The sequence below is a fragment of the Nannospalax galili genome, unplaced genomic scaffold (genome assembly GCF_000622305.1).
Source record: "Nannospalax galili isolate Female #2095 unplaced genomic scaffold, S.galili_v1.0 scaffold598, whole genome shotgun sequence".
NCBI lineage: Eukaryota > Metazoa > Chordata > Mammalia > Rodentia > Spalacidae > Nannospalax > Nannospalax galili.
In genome coordinates this window covers 215,166-232,458 of record NW_008342423.1, presented here as the reverse complement: position 1 = coordinate 232,458, position 17,293 = coordinate 215,166, and the positions used below count along the sequence as shown (strand labels likewise).

The 17,293-nt window shown below is 38.8% G+C and overlaps 1 protein-coding gene across 1 annotated transcript in view; it reads right to left on the bottom strand.

The window, feature by feature from the left end:
* Positions 1-458: 458 nt before the first annotated feature.
* Positions 459-17,293, bottom strand: part of Dlg1 (discs large MAGUK scaffold protein 1) — a gene marked incomplete in the record, with an annotated part of 93,805 nt that continues 76,970 nt past the window's right edge. The window contains 3 exon segments of the mRNA XM_029566155.1: positions 459-2,196; positions 5,431-5,522; positions 11,044-11,153. Of these exon segments, the coding sequence (XP_029422015.1) occupies positions 2,090-2,196; positions 5,431-5,522; positions 11,044-11,153 (309 nt within the window).

The window sequence follows — 17,293 nt, the reverse complement described above, 5'->3', positions numbered from 1 at the left end:
AACAACTGTTTGTAACTCTAGTGTTTGGGAATCTGACACCCTCTCTGGACTCTGTGGGCACTGCATGCATGTGGTGTATTTACATACACTCAGGGAATACACTCATATATATTAAAAAAAATCACTTGAAGACATCTAGGAAGCAATGCAAAACAAATTTTACCACAATATTCTTTTATAATTTCTTGGTATTTTGCAGTATGTGACTACTTAAATACTTCAAAATGGCTTAAGCTGGGATTTTGCTGTGAGGGGATTTTTGGAGCTCTTGACATTCTACATTTTTCTTCCATCATGTTTATGTTTGGCAACAGTCTATTACATTTAGTGTAAGAACTGTAACATACTGCCTCATGGCTTTAGATTCAGGTTATATTATGTAATACCTCAAATCATTCCAAGAAAATGTCAGCTTGATTTTATTTTAAACTTCCAAAATTCAAGACACATTTAACATATGGATTTTACAATAAAGTTTATTGGTTGTTCTCCTCTTTCTCATAAATGGAATGGATAATGTTGATAATCTTTACAAACCAGTACTCATTTAAGAAATTTTAACGAGGTTGTCGAAAACCACATATTGAATAAACAACTCCAAAGAGCAAAGGGAAGCCAAATGATATTAATAAAAAGGACTAGAGAAATTGACTTCTGAAAGCATTTTTGCTTTCCACTAAAACTTCTTAAAATTGTTCTCCATAAAGATCTGTATAATTCTAGTACAGAGCAGCTACGCAAGATGAAGTGTGTGAGGGGAAAAGTCACAGAAATGGGAGTTGTCTGTTTTTTTCTATTAATGAGAACTAGAAGGAAAGGCAGAGGATCAAAATTAAACCTCATGACGAGAACAATGACAAAGCTCCAGGAACCTTCTGGAGCGTCTGTAGAGAGAGGAGAACAAAGCTCAGATTTTCACTTGCAATCCAATTTCCTTAGTGGTTTCTCCTCAAGACCACTTGTACACTTGTTTTCAGTTCACATGATTAAGGAAGATAAGTCTCATCAATTAATATTTAATTTAAAAACCAAACAAAAAGTTAGGAGTAGGTGGCAAAAGAAAAAATATATTTTAAATATATATATGTGCGCAACTATGTAAAGAAAATAATTCCCATAGTTACAGAGCTTAGTTAAAGATATATTTATATATATTTTATTATAACAAAATAGGCAGTTATTGTGGGTAAAATAGTCATTAAAATCTGACCCCTCCCTAAGCATACATTTGAAATTTTCAGCTTTGAACTGGATTCCTTTTCTACTGCCTGATGACTTACCACATCTCCACCAAAGCATCTTTTCTGTCTGCAGTTATGTTTGAAATGTTCTCACCTTTGGTTAAAAGGTGAGCTCCCCTAGCACCTAAACATGGCCTTATGTCAGAAACTGTATGAACAACTTTTGAAAGACACTACAGTAATGCACAAGCAGATTCAAACCACTTGAACACTGTTACTCCTAGCAAAGCACTGGGTGAGGGTTCAAACAATGAAGACCTCTTACAAAAAACAATTATCCCTCGTGAAATTATGAGTTAACTCAGACATTAATTCTGAAATAAAAAACCCGCATTTTTCTTATTTGTCTGTAACAAAACATCTGCTTTAATAACGGCAGTCAATCAAGAAAAGAACTTGAGAGCTAATACATTGATTGGCCAAACCATGCTATCAAAGTTAAACGTGCATAGTTGCTCAAAGTCAATTAAATCACTGATTAAAACCATCTTCTTTCATATTTATTGAAATCTGAAAATAATGTATATAAAGCTTTTCTGAAATTCTCTTAAAGTTAACTTTCCCTTAAACATTAAGGAATTTTACAATTTTGCATCTCCCCAAAGCCTTAACAGCTGGTCAGGCCATCTACCTTCAGTTCTGAAAAATGGTCACAAACCAGTAGCAACACAGAATACAGATGATACTCAATGAAGGAGACGCTACATGTCAAAAATGAGCACAACTGCCGACCCTGATGAGGGGATCTGATTCAACAAGAAAGAAGTACTGTGGGTGGACTCAGGAGGAAGGGCAAAGAAATGGCAAAGAAACGAGTGTGGAAAAGAGAAATAGAGCAACATCAGTCTTCATAATTTTTCTTTGGCTGGGACCCAGATGTAAGGACCAGCCTGTTCTTCTATGATCTGCTTCACTTGGTTGTAAATGTCCTCCAGAGTATCTCCCTGTACAATGGCTGTAATGACACAAAGTCAGAAACATCCATCAATATTATTGGTGAAACAGAAGACACTGAATCCTAAAAGCAGCTATATGTAATTTATGCATTGCCTGCTCAGCAACAACTGGTCATTTAAATACTTTTTTTTTTTTTTTTTTTTTTACTACTTGTACAACACACAAAAGTTGACTGAAAATCAGATAGGGTCATTTTTTCTATTGCTTATTGTTTGATTTGTAGACCACCTGAGCATGTATTGGCCTCATCCACCCATTCATCTGGTAGTTCTGAGGACTGAACCGAGGGCCTTGTACAGGCTAACCAAGCACTCTACTCTTGGTTATACTCCCAGTCATTAGCTTTATTCTCTTAAATTATGTATTTCCTTAACTTTCCAGATTTCCCCACCAAAATACAGGGGAATACAACAACAACAACAGCAACAGCACCAGCAGCAGCACCAGCAGCAGCATGGGAACTACAGAGAGCAAGCACAACTTTTTTTGCCCCCCTTTTTTAAAAAATTTTATTTTATTTGCTGTATTTGTGTGTGGTAGGTGGGGGGATCTTAAGGAAAGATAGCTCACTTTGGATTATTACATTTTGCCCAAGTAAAAAACACATCAGGTACTGGAGTGTAGGTGAACTGAGATACATAATCTGGCTTGTTAGTGGTTAGAGACTATTATTAAGATCGACGTTAAGTAATTTATTTGCTGCCTGAAATAATGTGTGAATAAAAAAATGTTAACAGAGTCCTATGTCATGGTGCACGTCTCCCAGGATTTGAGAGGCAGGAGGATTGTAAATTCCAGGTCAGCCTGGGCTACACATTGAGATCCTGTCTCAAACAATAACAAAAGCAACAACTATTTGGGACACTTGGAGCACTAAGGTCTGTGAGGAATATTAGCTAGCACCAAGCCAGGTGAGGTGACTCATACCTACTAATCTCAGCACCCAGGAAGCTAAAGCAGGAGGTTCATGAATTCAAAGCCAGCCTGGGCTACACAGTGAGAATGCACTGGTAGAAATTAAAAAACAAACAAACAAACAAACAAAAACCCCCAAATATTCAGATTCCCATGATCTGGAAATCCTAGAATAAAATACCAGATGGAGATGTTAAGTACTTGTCTGGCTGATGAATGAGATGAAGTATGCCATAAAGAAAGTCTATGTACTTATGATGTAGCTAAGAATGCATGAGAAATAAAAAAGTTTAAGTTACATAATATTCACTAGTATCAGTTTTGTGAGATTTCACATCTTGAGCTAAATACAGACATTCCTCAATGTCTGCACCGACAGAGACCATCTGACAAATGCCAGTTTGGTACCAGACTCACTCCAAGATTACAGTATTTCACACTGCAGGCTAACAGCAAACAATGAACAGATTCTGGGGAAGAAAGGAGTTACTAACTTATTGGAAACAGATGTTTTACTTACATAAATTAAGGGAATGGTTAGTAAATCAGGATTCTCCTCTGGATGGAAGTGTAAAAGACCAAGGCCACACAGACACCTTAGCCACATTATTAAAATCAACAGTTTTCTGATGATTTTAGTTTCAGTAACAGTGTAAAGGATATAAGGAAATATCCTTATTTTTCTGGGAAATACACACTGACATATTTATAAGTACAGGGCATCTATTGGTGACATTGTCAAATATTTCAGAAAAAAATTATGAGGTATAATGTTAACTTTTAGAAAATATGGGTGAAGGGCAGGCATGAGCCTTTCCTATGCTATTCTTATGATTTATCTAAAACCATTAAAAAAATCAGAAAAAAATCAACCCCCAGTACATATTTATGATATTACAACACTTACTGATACTTCTGTGAACCAAATATAAGCTGATCATTATTATAAAAAAAGTGAGGTGAGGTGGTGTGTGGCTACAGTCCCAGCTACGTAAGTAGGCAGAACGATCACTCCAATTGAGGAGTTCAGGGTAGTTTGAGCAACAGAACTAGACCCTGTCTCTTCTGACTTAACCTAGCCCAATTCTGTTATTATAGGAATGAGTTAACTGTTACAAGAATAGGTTTGTTGTAAGCTCAGGCTGTCCTGTCCTCTTGTCTCGTGTGCCTGCTTGTCCTTCTCTCATATTCTGTTCCAGCAAGGCACTCACAGGCTTCAGCCCTTTGACCTTGGGATTCCCAGCCTTCCTAATTCTGAGGTAAAAAATCCTTGCTTATAATTTACCCAGTCTGTGGTACTGTTACAGAAGAGAAGACACACAAACCAATAACCTCACTTCTGAGTAAAGATCAGAAAGAAATGAAACCAGTATGTCAAGGAGACACCTTCAATTCTTTGTTAACTGCATTATTCACCATAGCCAAGACATGGGAATATTACTTAGCCATAAAAACAAGAAACCTTGCCATTTTTTACATGAATCTGGAAGACATTAAGGCAAATGAAATAAGCCAGTCAGAAAAATAAATACTAGATGATCTCACTTACATGTGGAATTTAAGTTGAACTTATAGAGGCAGGGAGTACAATGATGGCTCCCAGAGTCTGGGAGGTAGAATAAGGAAATGATGGTCAAAGTGCACACACTAAGGGGGAGTAAGGCTGCAGCTGCAACTTGGTAGTAGAGTGCTTGCCTAGAATGTGCAACGGCTCTGGTACTGGCAAAAACATACTCAAAAACTAAAACCAAAAAAGACAGTTTCTGAGGATCTAATGTATAGCATGATGATATTAACAGAAAGTGGATTTCAAGGGACCTTACTCTCTCTCTCTCTCTCTCTCTCTCTCTCTCTCTCATTCACACACACACACACACACACACCAGTAACTATGTGTGGTGACAGATTAAGTCAATACAATTGCAGTAATCAATTCATGGTGTATTATCATATTACACTGTACACCTTGAATGCATATAAAATTTGTTGATCCTATCTCATTAAGGATGGGAAGAATGGATCAAAACTTATAAAGGGTAAGAAAAAAAGATTTCAAAGAAGCAGTCAAATCAAATCATTCTTCTCTGCTCTAACATGAATTATTTCTGTGCACACAACTTTAAGAACTCTAAACTTTAAGATTCCCCTTTCCCATAGTCTAGGCTAAATGAATTTCCTATGGGAAAAACCCACAGCTCTTAGGTGTTTATTCTGAATAGAATAGTATCTAACAGTACTAGTCAGTACTAGTTAGTACTGTTAGATATGTATACAGAAAAATTCTAACATAAAGAGAACTGTCACACATGGTTCCAACCTGTGAAATGTTCAGTAAATTCTTGTTCCAATTTCATGGCTCTCTCAAATGTTTTTCTGGCTTGTTCTTCTGTTAGACGCTTATTCATTTCCCTATGCAAATAAATTTGGAAATTGGTAATTACCATACTGTAATCCTTTTTGAAAAAAGATAGACACATAAGGCACAAATAATGAAAAGTTGAACTCTGCTGAAAATATGAGGGTCATCAACAACAGATTCAGTCACTCCACTGCTGCTTTACACTTGGAAGACAAAGCGTTTCAACACATTCTGCACTAGCTCAAAGCAGCCACAAAAACCTAAGCATTCACCTCAGACAGTTTCAACTTTGATGAAGATTTCATATTAAAAGGTGACTTATAGCTCTCCATACCAATTTATAGAAGATACGTGAACACATTAAATACATGAGAAGGCAACTGGAAAATATGTCTTGGAAAAACCATGACTTGCCCTAGTTTCTCCACAATTAATTGGAGTGGAATGAGGGAGACCACAAGGAGGAGGACTACAGATGAAAGTTGTATCATTTGTCATGAATATACAGTATTGAGAAGTTGATTATGGGAAAAAATTGCAAACATAAAACATGAAATAAAGAGGAACTGACTATTTGATATTAAAGAATTACTGTCAGCTATTTTTTTAATTTTTATTCTTTTGGTCTTTTTGAGACAGGGTCTCCCTGCAACCCCAGCTGGCCTGGAACTCATTATGTAGACCAGGCTGGCCTTGAACTCACAGAGATCTGCCTGCCTCTGCCTCCCAAGTGCTGGGACAAAGGTATGCGCCATCATACTTGGCTATTGTCAGTTATTTTAAGTACCACAATCACAGTGGTGATGCTTTTAAATAAGCAATAATTTCAAATATATGGAAGAAATGATACATCTGATATTTATTCCAAAATAATCTGGGGGGAAGGAATGAGGACAGAGTAAGACTGACTGTTAGGCTGCCAAGTTTTCTTGCAGCTGGATGTTAGGTACGTGTGGAATTTGTTCCCAACTAGTCAGGAAAGGCTTTTGGTATTTCACCACTGAGTATGACATTCTGTATGGTTACTGTCTAGTATCTTCCAATCTACAGTATTCCCTGAACATTTTTTGTAGGATAGTTCTAGTGGTAATGAACTTTGCTTTTGTTTATCTGAGAATATTTTGATTTCTCCCTCACTAAAAAATTGTGTGTGTGCATACCTGCCATGACATGCGTGTCAAGGTCAGAGGGCAACTTTGTGGAGCTGGTTCTCTCATTCCACATTCTTGTGGGTTCTAGGATCAAATGCAGGTCATCAGGCTTGCACAGCAAGTTCCTTTATATGCTGAGCCATCTCACTAGTCCCTTTCCCTTTGGAGGACAGTATTGGGGGTACAGGATTTTTGCCGACAGATTTTCTTTGGTGTTTTTAATGTACCAACTCACTGCCTTTTGACCTTCCAAGTTTCTGATGAGAATTCTGCTGATAATCTTACTGGGAAATCTCTTATAAATGATGAGTTCTCTTGCTTCTTAACATTCTCTTCCAATAGTTATAATGTATAAATAGATTATAATTGGCATTAGCTAGGGTCTTTCAGTTTATTATGTATGGAGTTTACTAAACATCGTGAATATTCATTCCTGGCTTTCATTTGCCTTTTGGAACTCACACATAATGTATGTTGGTATAACTGAAGGTTTCTCACAGTTATTTTGGCTGTTAACTTTTGTTTAGTGTTTTTCTTTCTGCTCCTATTTTCACTGTCCATCTTTAAAAGACTCTTCTGTCTCTTTAAATTTGCCTTTGAATTTCTTTTGTGGATTCATTTCAGGCATTACTGTTCAAGTTCTAGGACTTAAAAAATATTTTTTCTTATGTGTGTATGTGTTTGTCTGTGTGTATGTGCACTTGAGTGCAATGCCTGTGAAGGCCAGAGGAAGGAGTTGGATTCCCCTGGAGCTGGAGTTAGAGGCTGTTGTGAGCTGCCTGATGTGAATTCTGGGAACTGATTCAGGGTCGTCTGCAAGAGACCTCTTAACTGCTGAGCCATCTCTCTAGCCCTCCAGAACTTCTTTGTAAGTTTTCTTTTTATTATTTCCAACTTGCTCACATTTAATTTTCTTGACTCTGTCCTTGTCTTTCATTTTTTAAGCATCTTTAAGAGGGTTAAATATACATATTTATATGTATTTATATATATATGTATTAATATATATCATATAACCCAAAAGCAGAAGGGATGCTATTTTCAGGGAGGACGGGGTAGACAACAGACGTTAACAGGGTGAATATGAGCACTGTACTATGATATATGTATGAAAATGTCATATGAAAATCTATTAGTTTATACTTAAAAATAATGAATAAAAGTGCAGTTGTTTCAGTCTTTAGTGAGTCTGACATCTGGTTTATCTCAAAGAATTTATTTTTTTTCTCCTTTAAATGGGCCATTCTTTGCTATTTCTTTGTATACTTTTTGTTGTTGAAAACTGGACATTTGAATCTTATGATGTAGTAACTTTAAAGACCAATGATGTAGTAACTTTAAAGACCAATTTTTTTCTTAGGGTTTGCTGTTTTATTTGAAATTTAGTTTCTTATTGTTGTAGAGTATTTATGTGCTGAAGATCAGCCTGAGGTATAAATTTAAGATTTTCTCAGTAATTCTTCAGACTGTGCCTTTCCATGGTCATGTATAATAACTCACTAAATTCTACTCCTATATGTGGTTCTTTTTGAATGTCCTGGGCTAGCTACAAAAAGAAGAAAAAGATAAAATGAGGTGGGGACTGGAGAAAGGTACTGATCATAGGTTTCTATGGAAAGTACTCCATACTCTGGGAGAGGGCTTACTGTATCCTAAGTCAGAAACAGCAACCAGCTAGCACAGTACAGATTCCTAAAACATGGAAGACAGAGTCTTCATTATTTACTTTGGATCCTACAAACTGTATGCAAACTGCTGTAGAAATGTGTGCATGGCTGCCTGCTTATGGTGCTGAGAATAGGGGAAGAGGAGCTGTTAACCACACAGAGCTAAAATTAACCTTTTAAACTTTCTCCAGGAAGCTGTAAAGCCTCAAAAGACTTCAAAGTTCCAAGCAAGGTACATTAGACAGATGTTGCCAGTATTGTGTAGGTGGGAGATGGATGCCTGGTATAATTTGTTATCTGGAGATCTTCCATGAGTACTTTCTCTGCCATCTCCCCTCTAGTCCCACCATTTCTTTTTCTATGGCTTTGTACATGCTGGACATGAAGCAACACCTGATCATTTGATTAATTTTTGAATATTAAATCAGGCTTACACTCTAGAATAAACACTAGTTGGCAATTAAGCTTATTTGAAAATAATTACTAGATTCAGTGTGCTCATATTTTGGTAGCAATTTTGCATCTGTATTGATGAGCACAATGGTTCATCATGATCCTTTCCTGTTAAGTTGCTACTGCCTTACTACTAAATTAATGCTCATAAATTGGATGAAGAATTTATGTAAGATTTGTATTCTTGGGGGCTGGAGAGATGGCTCAGCGGTTAAGAACACTGACTGTTCTTGCAGAAGACCCGGGTTCGAATCCCAGCACCCAAATGGCAGCCAACAACTGTCCATAACTCCAGTTCCAGGGGATCCAACAGCCTCTTCTGTCTTCCCTGGGCATTGCACAACACAGGTGCACTTAGCTACATGCAGGCATAACACTCATACACATAAAATAAAAATAATATAAAAAAAAGAATTAGGCTTTTCATTTGTTTAAAAAAAAAAGATTTGTATTCTCAGTTTCTCATTGAATCGATTAAGTCCTCTTGGCTTAGTTTTTTATTTGTAGGAGGGCTTTTTGTGACAGATTCAAGTTCTTTATCAAGTGTAAGACTACTTAAAATTTTTCTTTTTGTCCTTTTCTCATTCCTGGCATTTTAAAGGTATAACTTTAAACATGTAAGGGCAGTATTAAAAATTTAAGTTGGTCTTCTACTTGTGGCAATTTTTCTGCCCCAAACTCCCAAGTCCTGAGATTATAGGTTGTATATCACCATGTCCTACTTGACACCTGATTTCACTTATTATAGCATTTACAGGCTGTGTAATGTTCCTTCAAAGATATAACATTTTCCAAGTTTGTCAGTTTCACTACTATTTAGTTCAAACATTTTTTATTTTATTAAAATTTTTTTTTGTCTTTTTGAAGCAGGGTCTCCCTGTAGCCCCAGCTGTCCTGGAACTATGTAGACCAGGCTGGCCTTGAACTCACAGAGATCCGCCTGCCTCTGCCTCCTGAGTGCTGGGATTAAAGGTGTGCGCCATCACGCCTGGCTTATTTTATTATTTTTAATGTGTATGAGTGTATTGCCTGTATGTAGGTAAGTGCACCCGTGTTGTACAATGCTCACGGAGGACAGAAGAGGCTGTCGGATCCCCTGGAACTGGAATTACAAAGAGTTGTTAGCTGCCATGTGGGTGCTGGGATTTGAACCCGGGTCTTCTGCAAGAACAACCAGTATTCTTAGCCGCTGAGCCATCTCTCCAGCCCCTCAAACATTAATTTTTAAAAAACATTTATTATTTTTATTTTATGTGTATAAGTGTATTGCCTGCATGTATGTGAGTACACCAGTATCAAGCAATGCCTCAGAGGTCAGAAGAGGTCATTGGATTCCTCTGGAACTGGAGTTAAGTACGGTTCATTGCAGCCATGTGGGTGCTGGGAATCAAACCCAGGTCCTCTGCAAGAGCAGTCAGTGCTCTTAACTGCTGAGACATCTCTCCAGCCCCAAACATTTATTAATTTATACCATGATTCCTTCTTTGACTTACTCAGAAGTATAATGCTTAGTTTCTAAACATACAGTTACTTGAGTCATATTTTTATGATTCATTTCCAGTTTAATCTTGTTGGGATCAGAAGATATCTGTTTCCAATCAAATGAAATCTGTGTCCCATGAAATAGTTCAGTAACTGTTTCAAGTATATGAAATCAATGTGTATTCTGCAGATGTTGGGTATATTATTTAATGAATACCAGTGTCAAGTACAGTGTTTAATATATGAGCTATTTAGGCTCATTGATAATGCCTATTTACCTATTGTTTCTATTTGCTCTTTTTTTTTTCTTTTAAATTTTATGTAATTCTACTTAAAAAAATTTTAGTGTGTGTGTGTGTTTCCTGCCATGGCATGTGTGTGGAGGTTAGGGGGCAACTTGCAGGAGTCAGTTGTCTCCTTCCACTACATGGATCCTGGGGTCTGAACTGAGGTCATTAGGCTTGGTGGCAAGTGCTTTTACTTACTGGGCCATCTCTTAGGTCCAGATTCTATTTTTTTGTCCTGTTAGGTAGCTACACATTCTTTTAGCCCTCTAATGGTTATCTTAGAGCCACACTGCCCAATTTAGTAGCTATTTGTAAAATTTTTAATATGTATTACCTTATCCTTTAGCAACATTAATGATGACGATGATGACAGTGATGGTTAGTATCACACAGTGCTTATTTAATCTTCACAAACACACTCTACGATGGGTATAAATTTTACAAATAGATGAACTGAGATGGATGAGGGATAAATGACTCAAGAACAATTGATTTGTACTTAAAGCAGATACCCTAGGCATTTACACTTACATGATATTTTCCATTGATTTGGGTTTAATAAAAATAGATATTGGGTAAAGTTGTGCAATCTGTAATCTCTTTATGGCATTTCCGGACACATCAAGGATACAATGTTTGCCCTAAAATAGAGACAATAAAGAAGAAAAATAAGTAAATTAAGTCTTTTTCATTATACTAAAGGCATATTTCCTACAGGTTATAATCTGAATTATGATATATTTGGATCCTTGTTTACATTAAGCAAGCTTGTCATTTGTTAGCAAATTTTAGAAAGGAAATTAAACGAAGACAATGATTATGAATCATTACTCTGATAGTCTCAAAGGCATTTATAAATGGAATTAAAATATAGTTCCCATATTCCTGGCTTTTACAGTTAATAATTTCTCAGTGTGGCTAGAGAGACAGTCCACAGTCAAGAGTGTGTACTGCTCTTGCAGAGGATCCAAATGTGATTCCCAGTAACCACATTGGGCAGCTTACAACTTTCTGTAACTCCAGCTCCAAGGGGTCTGATACCCTCTTCTGGCCTCCATGGGTACCTACTCTGTACATACCTACACATGGACAGACACATATATACATAATTAAAATATGAAAAAAAATCTTAAAAATAATTTCTTAAAATGGTGATGAATATAGGGGTACTATATTTTATTTTGTCTAGAAAGGACATTAAGAAGATCCCAAACATCTTCCCATAGCTAAAAGAGGGCACTGGATTCTCTAGAGGTGGAGTTACAGGCTGTTGTGAGTTGTCCAAAGTGGGTGCTGGAAACTGAACTCAAGTCCTCTGCAAGAGCAGTAAGTGCTCTTTACTGAGCAATCTCTCCAGCTTCTCACTACCATTATTCTATGGCTTCCATTCCTAATTTTATTACCGACTAGATAATAGTCTTTTTGAGACAGATCTCCCCGTAGCTCCAGTTGGCCTGGAACTCACTATGTTGACCAGGCTGGCCTTGAACTCACAGAGATCTCTGCTTGCCTCTGTCTCTTGAGTGCTGGGACTAAAGGCACGTGTTACCAGGCCTGGCAAGACTAGACAATACTTTATCATAAAATGCCATTTGGAAAACCCAATTCTGGATTTAAATAACTTTTCTGACAAATTAACTGACACTCATTTAGGTTTTTAGTATAGATGTGCATTTCATGCCACATACGGAAGTATGTAATAAAAATAAAATTTTATTGTAACACTTTAAATTGGGTCCTCACTCTCACAAAGCACCTTGGAATCTAAGTTTATGTCAGTAAATGATAAATTCAACTTAATAGGCATATTTACAATAAAATTAATATCCTAATACACTCCAAACATACAGAAAATTAAATAATGTACCCATAGTATTTTTTTAAACATTACAATTTTTTTTTTTTTTGTCTTTTTGAAGCAGGGTCTCCCTGTAGCCACAGCTGTCCTGGAACTCACTATGTAGACCAGGCTGGCCTTGAACTCACAGTGATCCACCTGCCTCTGCCTCCCAAGTGCTGGGACTACAGGTGTGTGCCACCATGCCCGGCTCATTATAATCTTAAAATTTATTTTTGTGTGCACGTGTGTGATGTCAGATGTCTTCCTTGACCACTTTCCACCTTAATTTTAGAGACAGGGCTTCTCACTGAACCTGGAACTTGTTGACTGGCTAGATTAGCTGGTCAGTGATTCCCTGGGATCTTCCTGTCTCTGCCTCCCAGTGCTGGGAATAAAGGTACACACTAACATGCCCAGCTTTTTATGTGGATTCTGGGGATCTACAATCAGGTATTCACGCTTGTGTGGCAAACACTTTACTGACCGAGCCAACTCTCTACCCCCACATGTTAGTATTTTACACAACTGCTTAGTAATTCATGACATGTAATGAATTAAAGGATGAGTTTAATGGACTATTTAGAAGTAGGCCTGGCTGGAAGAAGCAGATCACTGAAGGAATGCCTCTGAAGGGGGAAACTGGCCCTGGGTATTTCTACTCTCTCTCTTTCTGGCTGCTATAAGGTGAGTAGTTTTCATAAGACATACACTTTCATGCAGATGTTCTGCCTTGTTGCAACATGGGCTGGAAGTAATAGTCAAGTGACCATGGGCAGACAACTCTGAAACCATGAGCCGAAATAAATCCTTCCTCTCTTAAGTTGTTTCTTTCACACTGACAAAAAACTGTTTGCTTTACTTAAAAAAAATTATTTATTTATTTATTTACTTACTTATTTACATATGTACACACTAGTTTTGGTATAAATTTCCAAAGTAACATTCCTTTAGTTTGAATTTCCTATAGATGGTGGCATCTATTAAATAATCACAGTATAATTCTAGTTGGTCATCTAATGTTCCTTACTGGACATGAACTAAAAAGTTCCTGGTCCAAATTCTGGTCTAGGATACATAATGTATTTACCTGTAATGCTTCCTGAGTCACCATCAGTTGGACATAGTTTCTCAGTCTGTCTTTCTAGACCTTGGCATTTTTATTTAATTAATTTACTATTTTTTTATGTGGTATATGCACTGTTCTAGTTTGCTTCTCCATTGCTGTGACAAAACACTATGACCAATACCAACTTGGGGAGGAAAGGGTTTATTCAGCTTAGATCTCCTGGGTCACAGTTCATCACAGAAGGAGCCCAAGGTAGGAACTCAGGACAGGAACCTGGAGGCAGGAGCACTGGCCATTGAGAAAGGCTGCTTACTGGCTTGTTCCTCTGGCCCCTGCCCAACCTGCTTTCTTATACAACACAAGCCTACCTGCCCAAGGGTGGCATCACCCACAGTGGGCTGGGCCCTCTCACATCACTCAATAATCAAGAAGGTGCCCCACTGACATGGCCACAGGCCAGTCCAATGGAGGAAATTCCCCAATTGAGGCTCCCTCTACCCAGGTGTGTCAAGTCGATAACCAAAGCTATCAGCACATGCACATAAAGAGAGGTGTGTTTGTCTATGCATGTGAGTGTGGAGGACAGAGGTTCAAAAAGGGTGTTTTCCTTGATCACTCTCTACTTCAATGACATTTTTTTTTGATTTTTTAATTGTGTGTGTGTGTGTGTGTGTGTGTGTGTGTGTGCGCGCGCGTGTGCGTGCGCACTGAATAGCTCTTGACATACCTGGGTTGAGGGAGCCTCAATTGGAGAACTGCCTTCATTGGACTAGCCTGTGGCCATGTCAGTGGGTACCTTCTTGATTACTGAGTGATGTGGGAGGGCCCAGCCCACTATGGGTGGTGCCACCTCTGGGCAGGTGGGCCTGTGTTGCATAAGAAAGCAGGCTGAGTAGGGGCCAGGGGAGGAAGCCAGTAAGCAGCGTTCCTCCATGGCCTGTGCTCCAGCTCCTGCCTCCAGGTTCTTGCCCTGAGTTCCTACCTTGGGCTCCCTGATGAACTGTGACCCGGGAGATGTAGGCTAAATAAACCCTTTTCTCCCCAAGTTGGTAGTGGTCAGAGTGTTTGTGTGTCCCAGCAATGGAGAAACAAGCTAGGACACAAATTGGTACCAAGAGTGGGGTGTTGGCTGTGAAGAATCTGACCGTGTGGGGTTTTGAAGAAATGTGGAAGACTTTGGAAATTTGGGCTAGAAAAGTGGTTGATTGCTGTAAGCAGAGCTTAACAGGCCATTCTAGTAGGGGCCTGGAAGAAAGTAGTGCTGAGAACAATGTAGTTCCAGAGGGAAATAAAGACTTAAGCAGCAATTGGGATATTTTAGCAAAGAGTCTGGCTGGAGTCTGCCCACAGCCTGAGGCTAAGTTGAAAAGTAATGGACTAATTTCTCTGTTGGAAGAAATTTAAAGACAGCCTAATGTAGAAATGGTGGTGTGGATATTAATGAATATTATGCAGATCTACAGTGAAAGAGAACAAATGGGGCAGAAAGAAACAGAGTTTGGATTGAAAAAGAGCACTAGGAAGCCTTGGCATGTGTTGGAGAGGATCCCATTGATAAGGAGATTAAAGTGATTGAGGAGGGGCCTAGAGATTCAAACTTAAACAATGGAGAGAGTGCCTCCAGGGCAAGACCACACCCAGTTAAACCTCCAACTTGTGAAAGGAAAATGCTGCAGGGGCCACTGAAGAGAAAAGCTTCTAAAATGGATGAACCAGGCTGGAGTCCATCCCAAACTTGCAGTCAAACTTGGCAGTGTCGCTCACCTGGTGCTGGCTTTAGAGGCATGAAAGATACAAGAGTGAAGGGGTCATCAGTTCTTCCTCCGTGGTTTCAGGGAGCCTCTGAGGCCAGGCAGTATGCAGCAGGGGTTCCCCTGCCTAGAGAAGGCCCTGATAGGCCATTGCGTGAAGCTGTGAAAGTGAAGCTTGTTGGCAATGGAGACCCTAAGAAGATGTTCACGATGGCAGAGCTGTGAGGCATCTGCCAAGACGACCTGCACGCAGGGAGTGGAACCAGCACAAGAGAGAGATGTGTGTTGCACACAGCAAAGCTAGAGAGGCTGAGCCATCTAAGCCCTTTGGTAGTAAAGTCCCAGAAGTCAAACATGGAGCTCTGGATTTGGTGTTTGCCCTGCTGGTTTTCAGTCTTGTTTTGGTCCAGTATTTCCTTACTATGCCTCCATTCCCCCCTTTTGGAATGGTAATGTGTATTCAGTTCCACTGTATGCCAGGAGTATGTAATTTGTCTTTTGATTTTATAGAGGCTTACAGTTAAGATATTTATCTGAGTCTTAGAAGAGACTGTGGACTTTTGAATAGTATTGAAACTGATAATGGCTACGGGGACTTTTAAAGTTGGACTAAATGTACCTGGCATTTTATATGGTCATGAGCCTATGGGGGCCAGGGGGTGGAATGTAGTAGATTGAATGAAAATGTACCCCATAGGCTCCAAGTATTTGGACATTTTGTCCCCAGATGGCGGCACTGTTTTGGGAGGTTTTAGAAGGAGTGGCTATCCTGGGGGTGGGCTTAGAGAGTTCTTAAGCCTTGCCAGATCTCCAGTCTTCCTGTGTGTCTCTTGCTTCCTGTGCCTGTGTGATGATGTGAGAGCTTAGCTTCTGCTGCTCCTGCTCCTGCTTCAGCCACCTCCAGCCACCATGCCTCCCTGCCATGACTGACTGTAATTCCCCTGGAACTGTAAGCTCAAATAAATTCTTCCTTCTATAAATTGCTTGGGTCAGTGTTTCTATCACAGCAACAGAAAAGTGACTAATACAGTGTGTATATGTGAATGCAGGTGTTTGAGGAAACCAGAGGTGCTGGAGCCCCCTGGAGTTACAGATGCTATGAGCAAACTCATGTAGTTGCTGGGAATTGAACTCAGGTCCTCTGGAAGAGCAGTATGTGCTCTTAATCACTGAGTCATCTCTCTAGCCCCTATTTTTTTTTTTTTTTTTTTTTTTTGAGCTAGGGTCTCTCACTGAATCTGAGGCTTGCCATTTTGGTTAGACTTCCTGGGCAGCAAGCTCTAGGAACCCATCTGTCTCCACCTCCTGTGCCATGCCTGGCTTTTATGTAGGTGCTGTACACCTGAACTCAGGTCCTCATGCTTATGCAGCAAGCACTTGACCCACTGAACCATCTCTCTACTCCTGATCTTTGTATTTTTGAAGAGTACAGAACATTTATATCATAGAAAATGCCTTAATTTGGCTTGGCCTGCCTCTTCACTATCAGATGGCAAGTTATACAATTCTGGCAGGAATACCTCAGATATAGTATCCTATCCTTGGTTCATTTTATCAAGAAGATATATGATTTCTATTTTTCCCATTGCTAGTGATAATGTTTAAACTTGGTCTGTTTAAAATTTCTCTGTGTTAAAATTACTTTTGCTTTGTAACTAGTATTTTGGGAGATGATACTTTTTTAGTAGGTAAATATTCTTTTTTTTTTCCTCTTAAAATACTTATTGTGATCATTTTAAGCTAAATTTAAAAAAAGTGTATGATTGCTTGTATGTATGTACGTATGTGACTCTGTGTCTGCTTGGTGCCTGCAGAGGCCAGAGTGGGCATTAGATCCCTTGGAACTGGAGTTACAGATGGTTGTAAGCTGCCATGTGGTGTTGGGAACTGAACCTATCATCTATAAGAGTAGCCAGAGCTCTTAACCTTGGAGTCTTCTCCCCAGCCCCCAAATATAGATAATTTAATCATCTAATGACTCTAGATTGAAATAATCATTACCATGGTGGTTTTAAAGGTTTCCCAATTTTTCCATTCCTTTGTCTTTGATTAGTCAGAGTGTAATGCAAAGCTTTCCCTGTCGTCTGCTTATTTACATATTTGCTTATGCCATTATGGATTGCT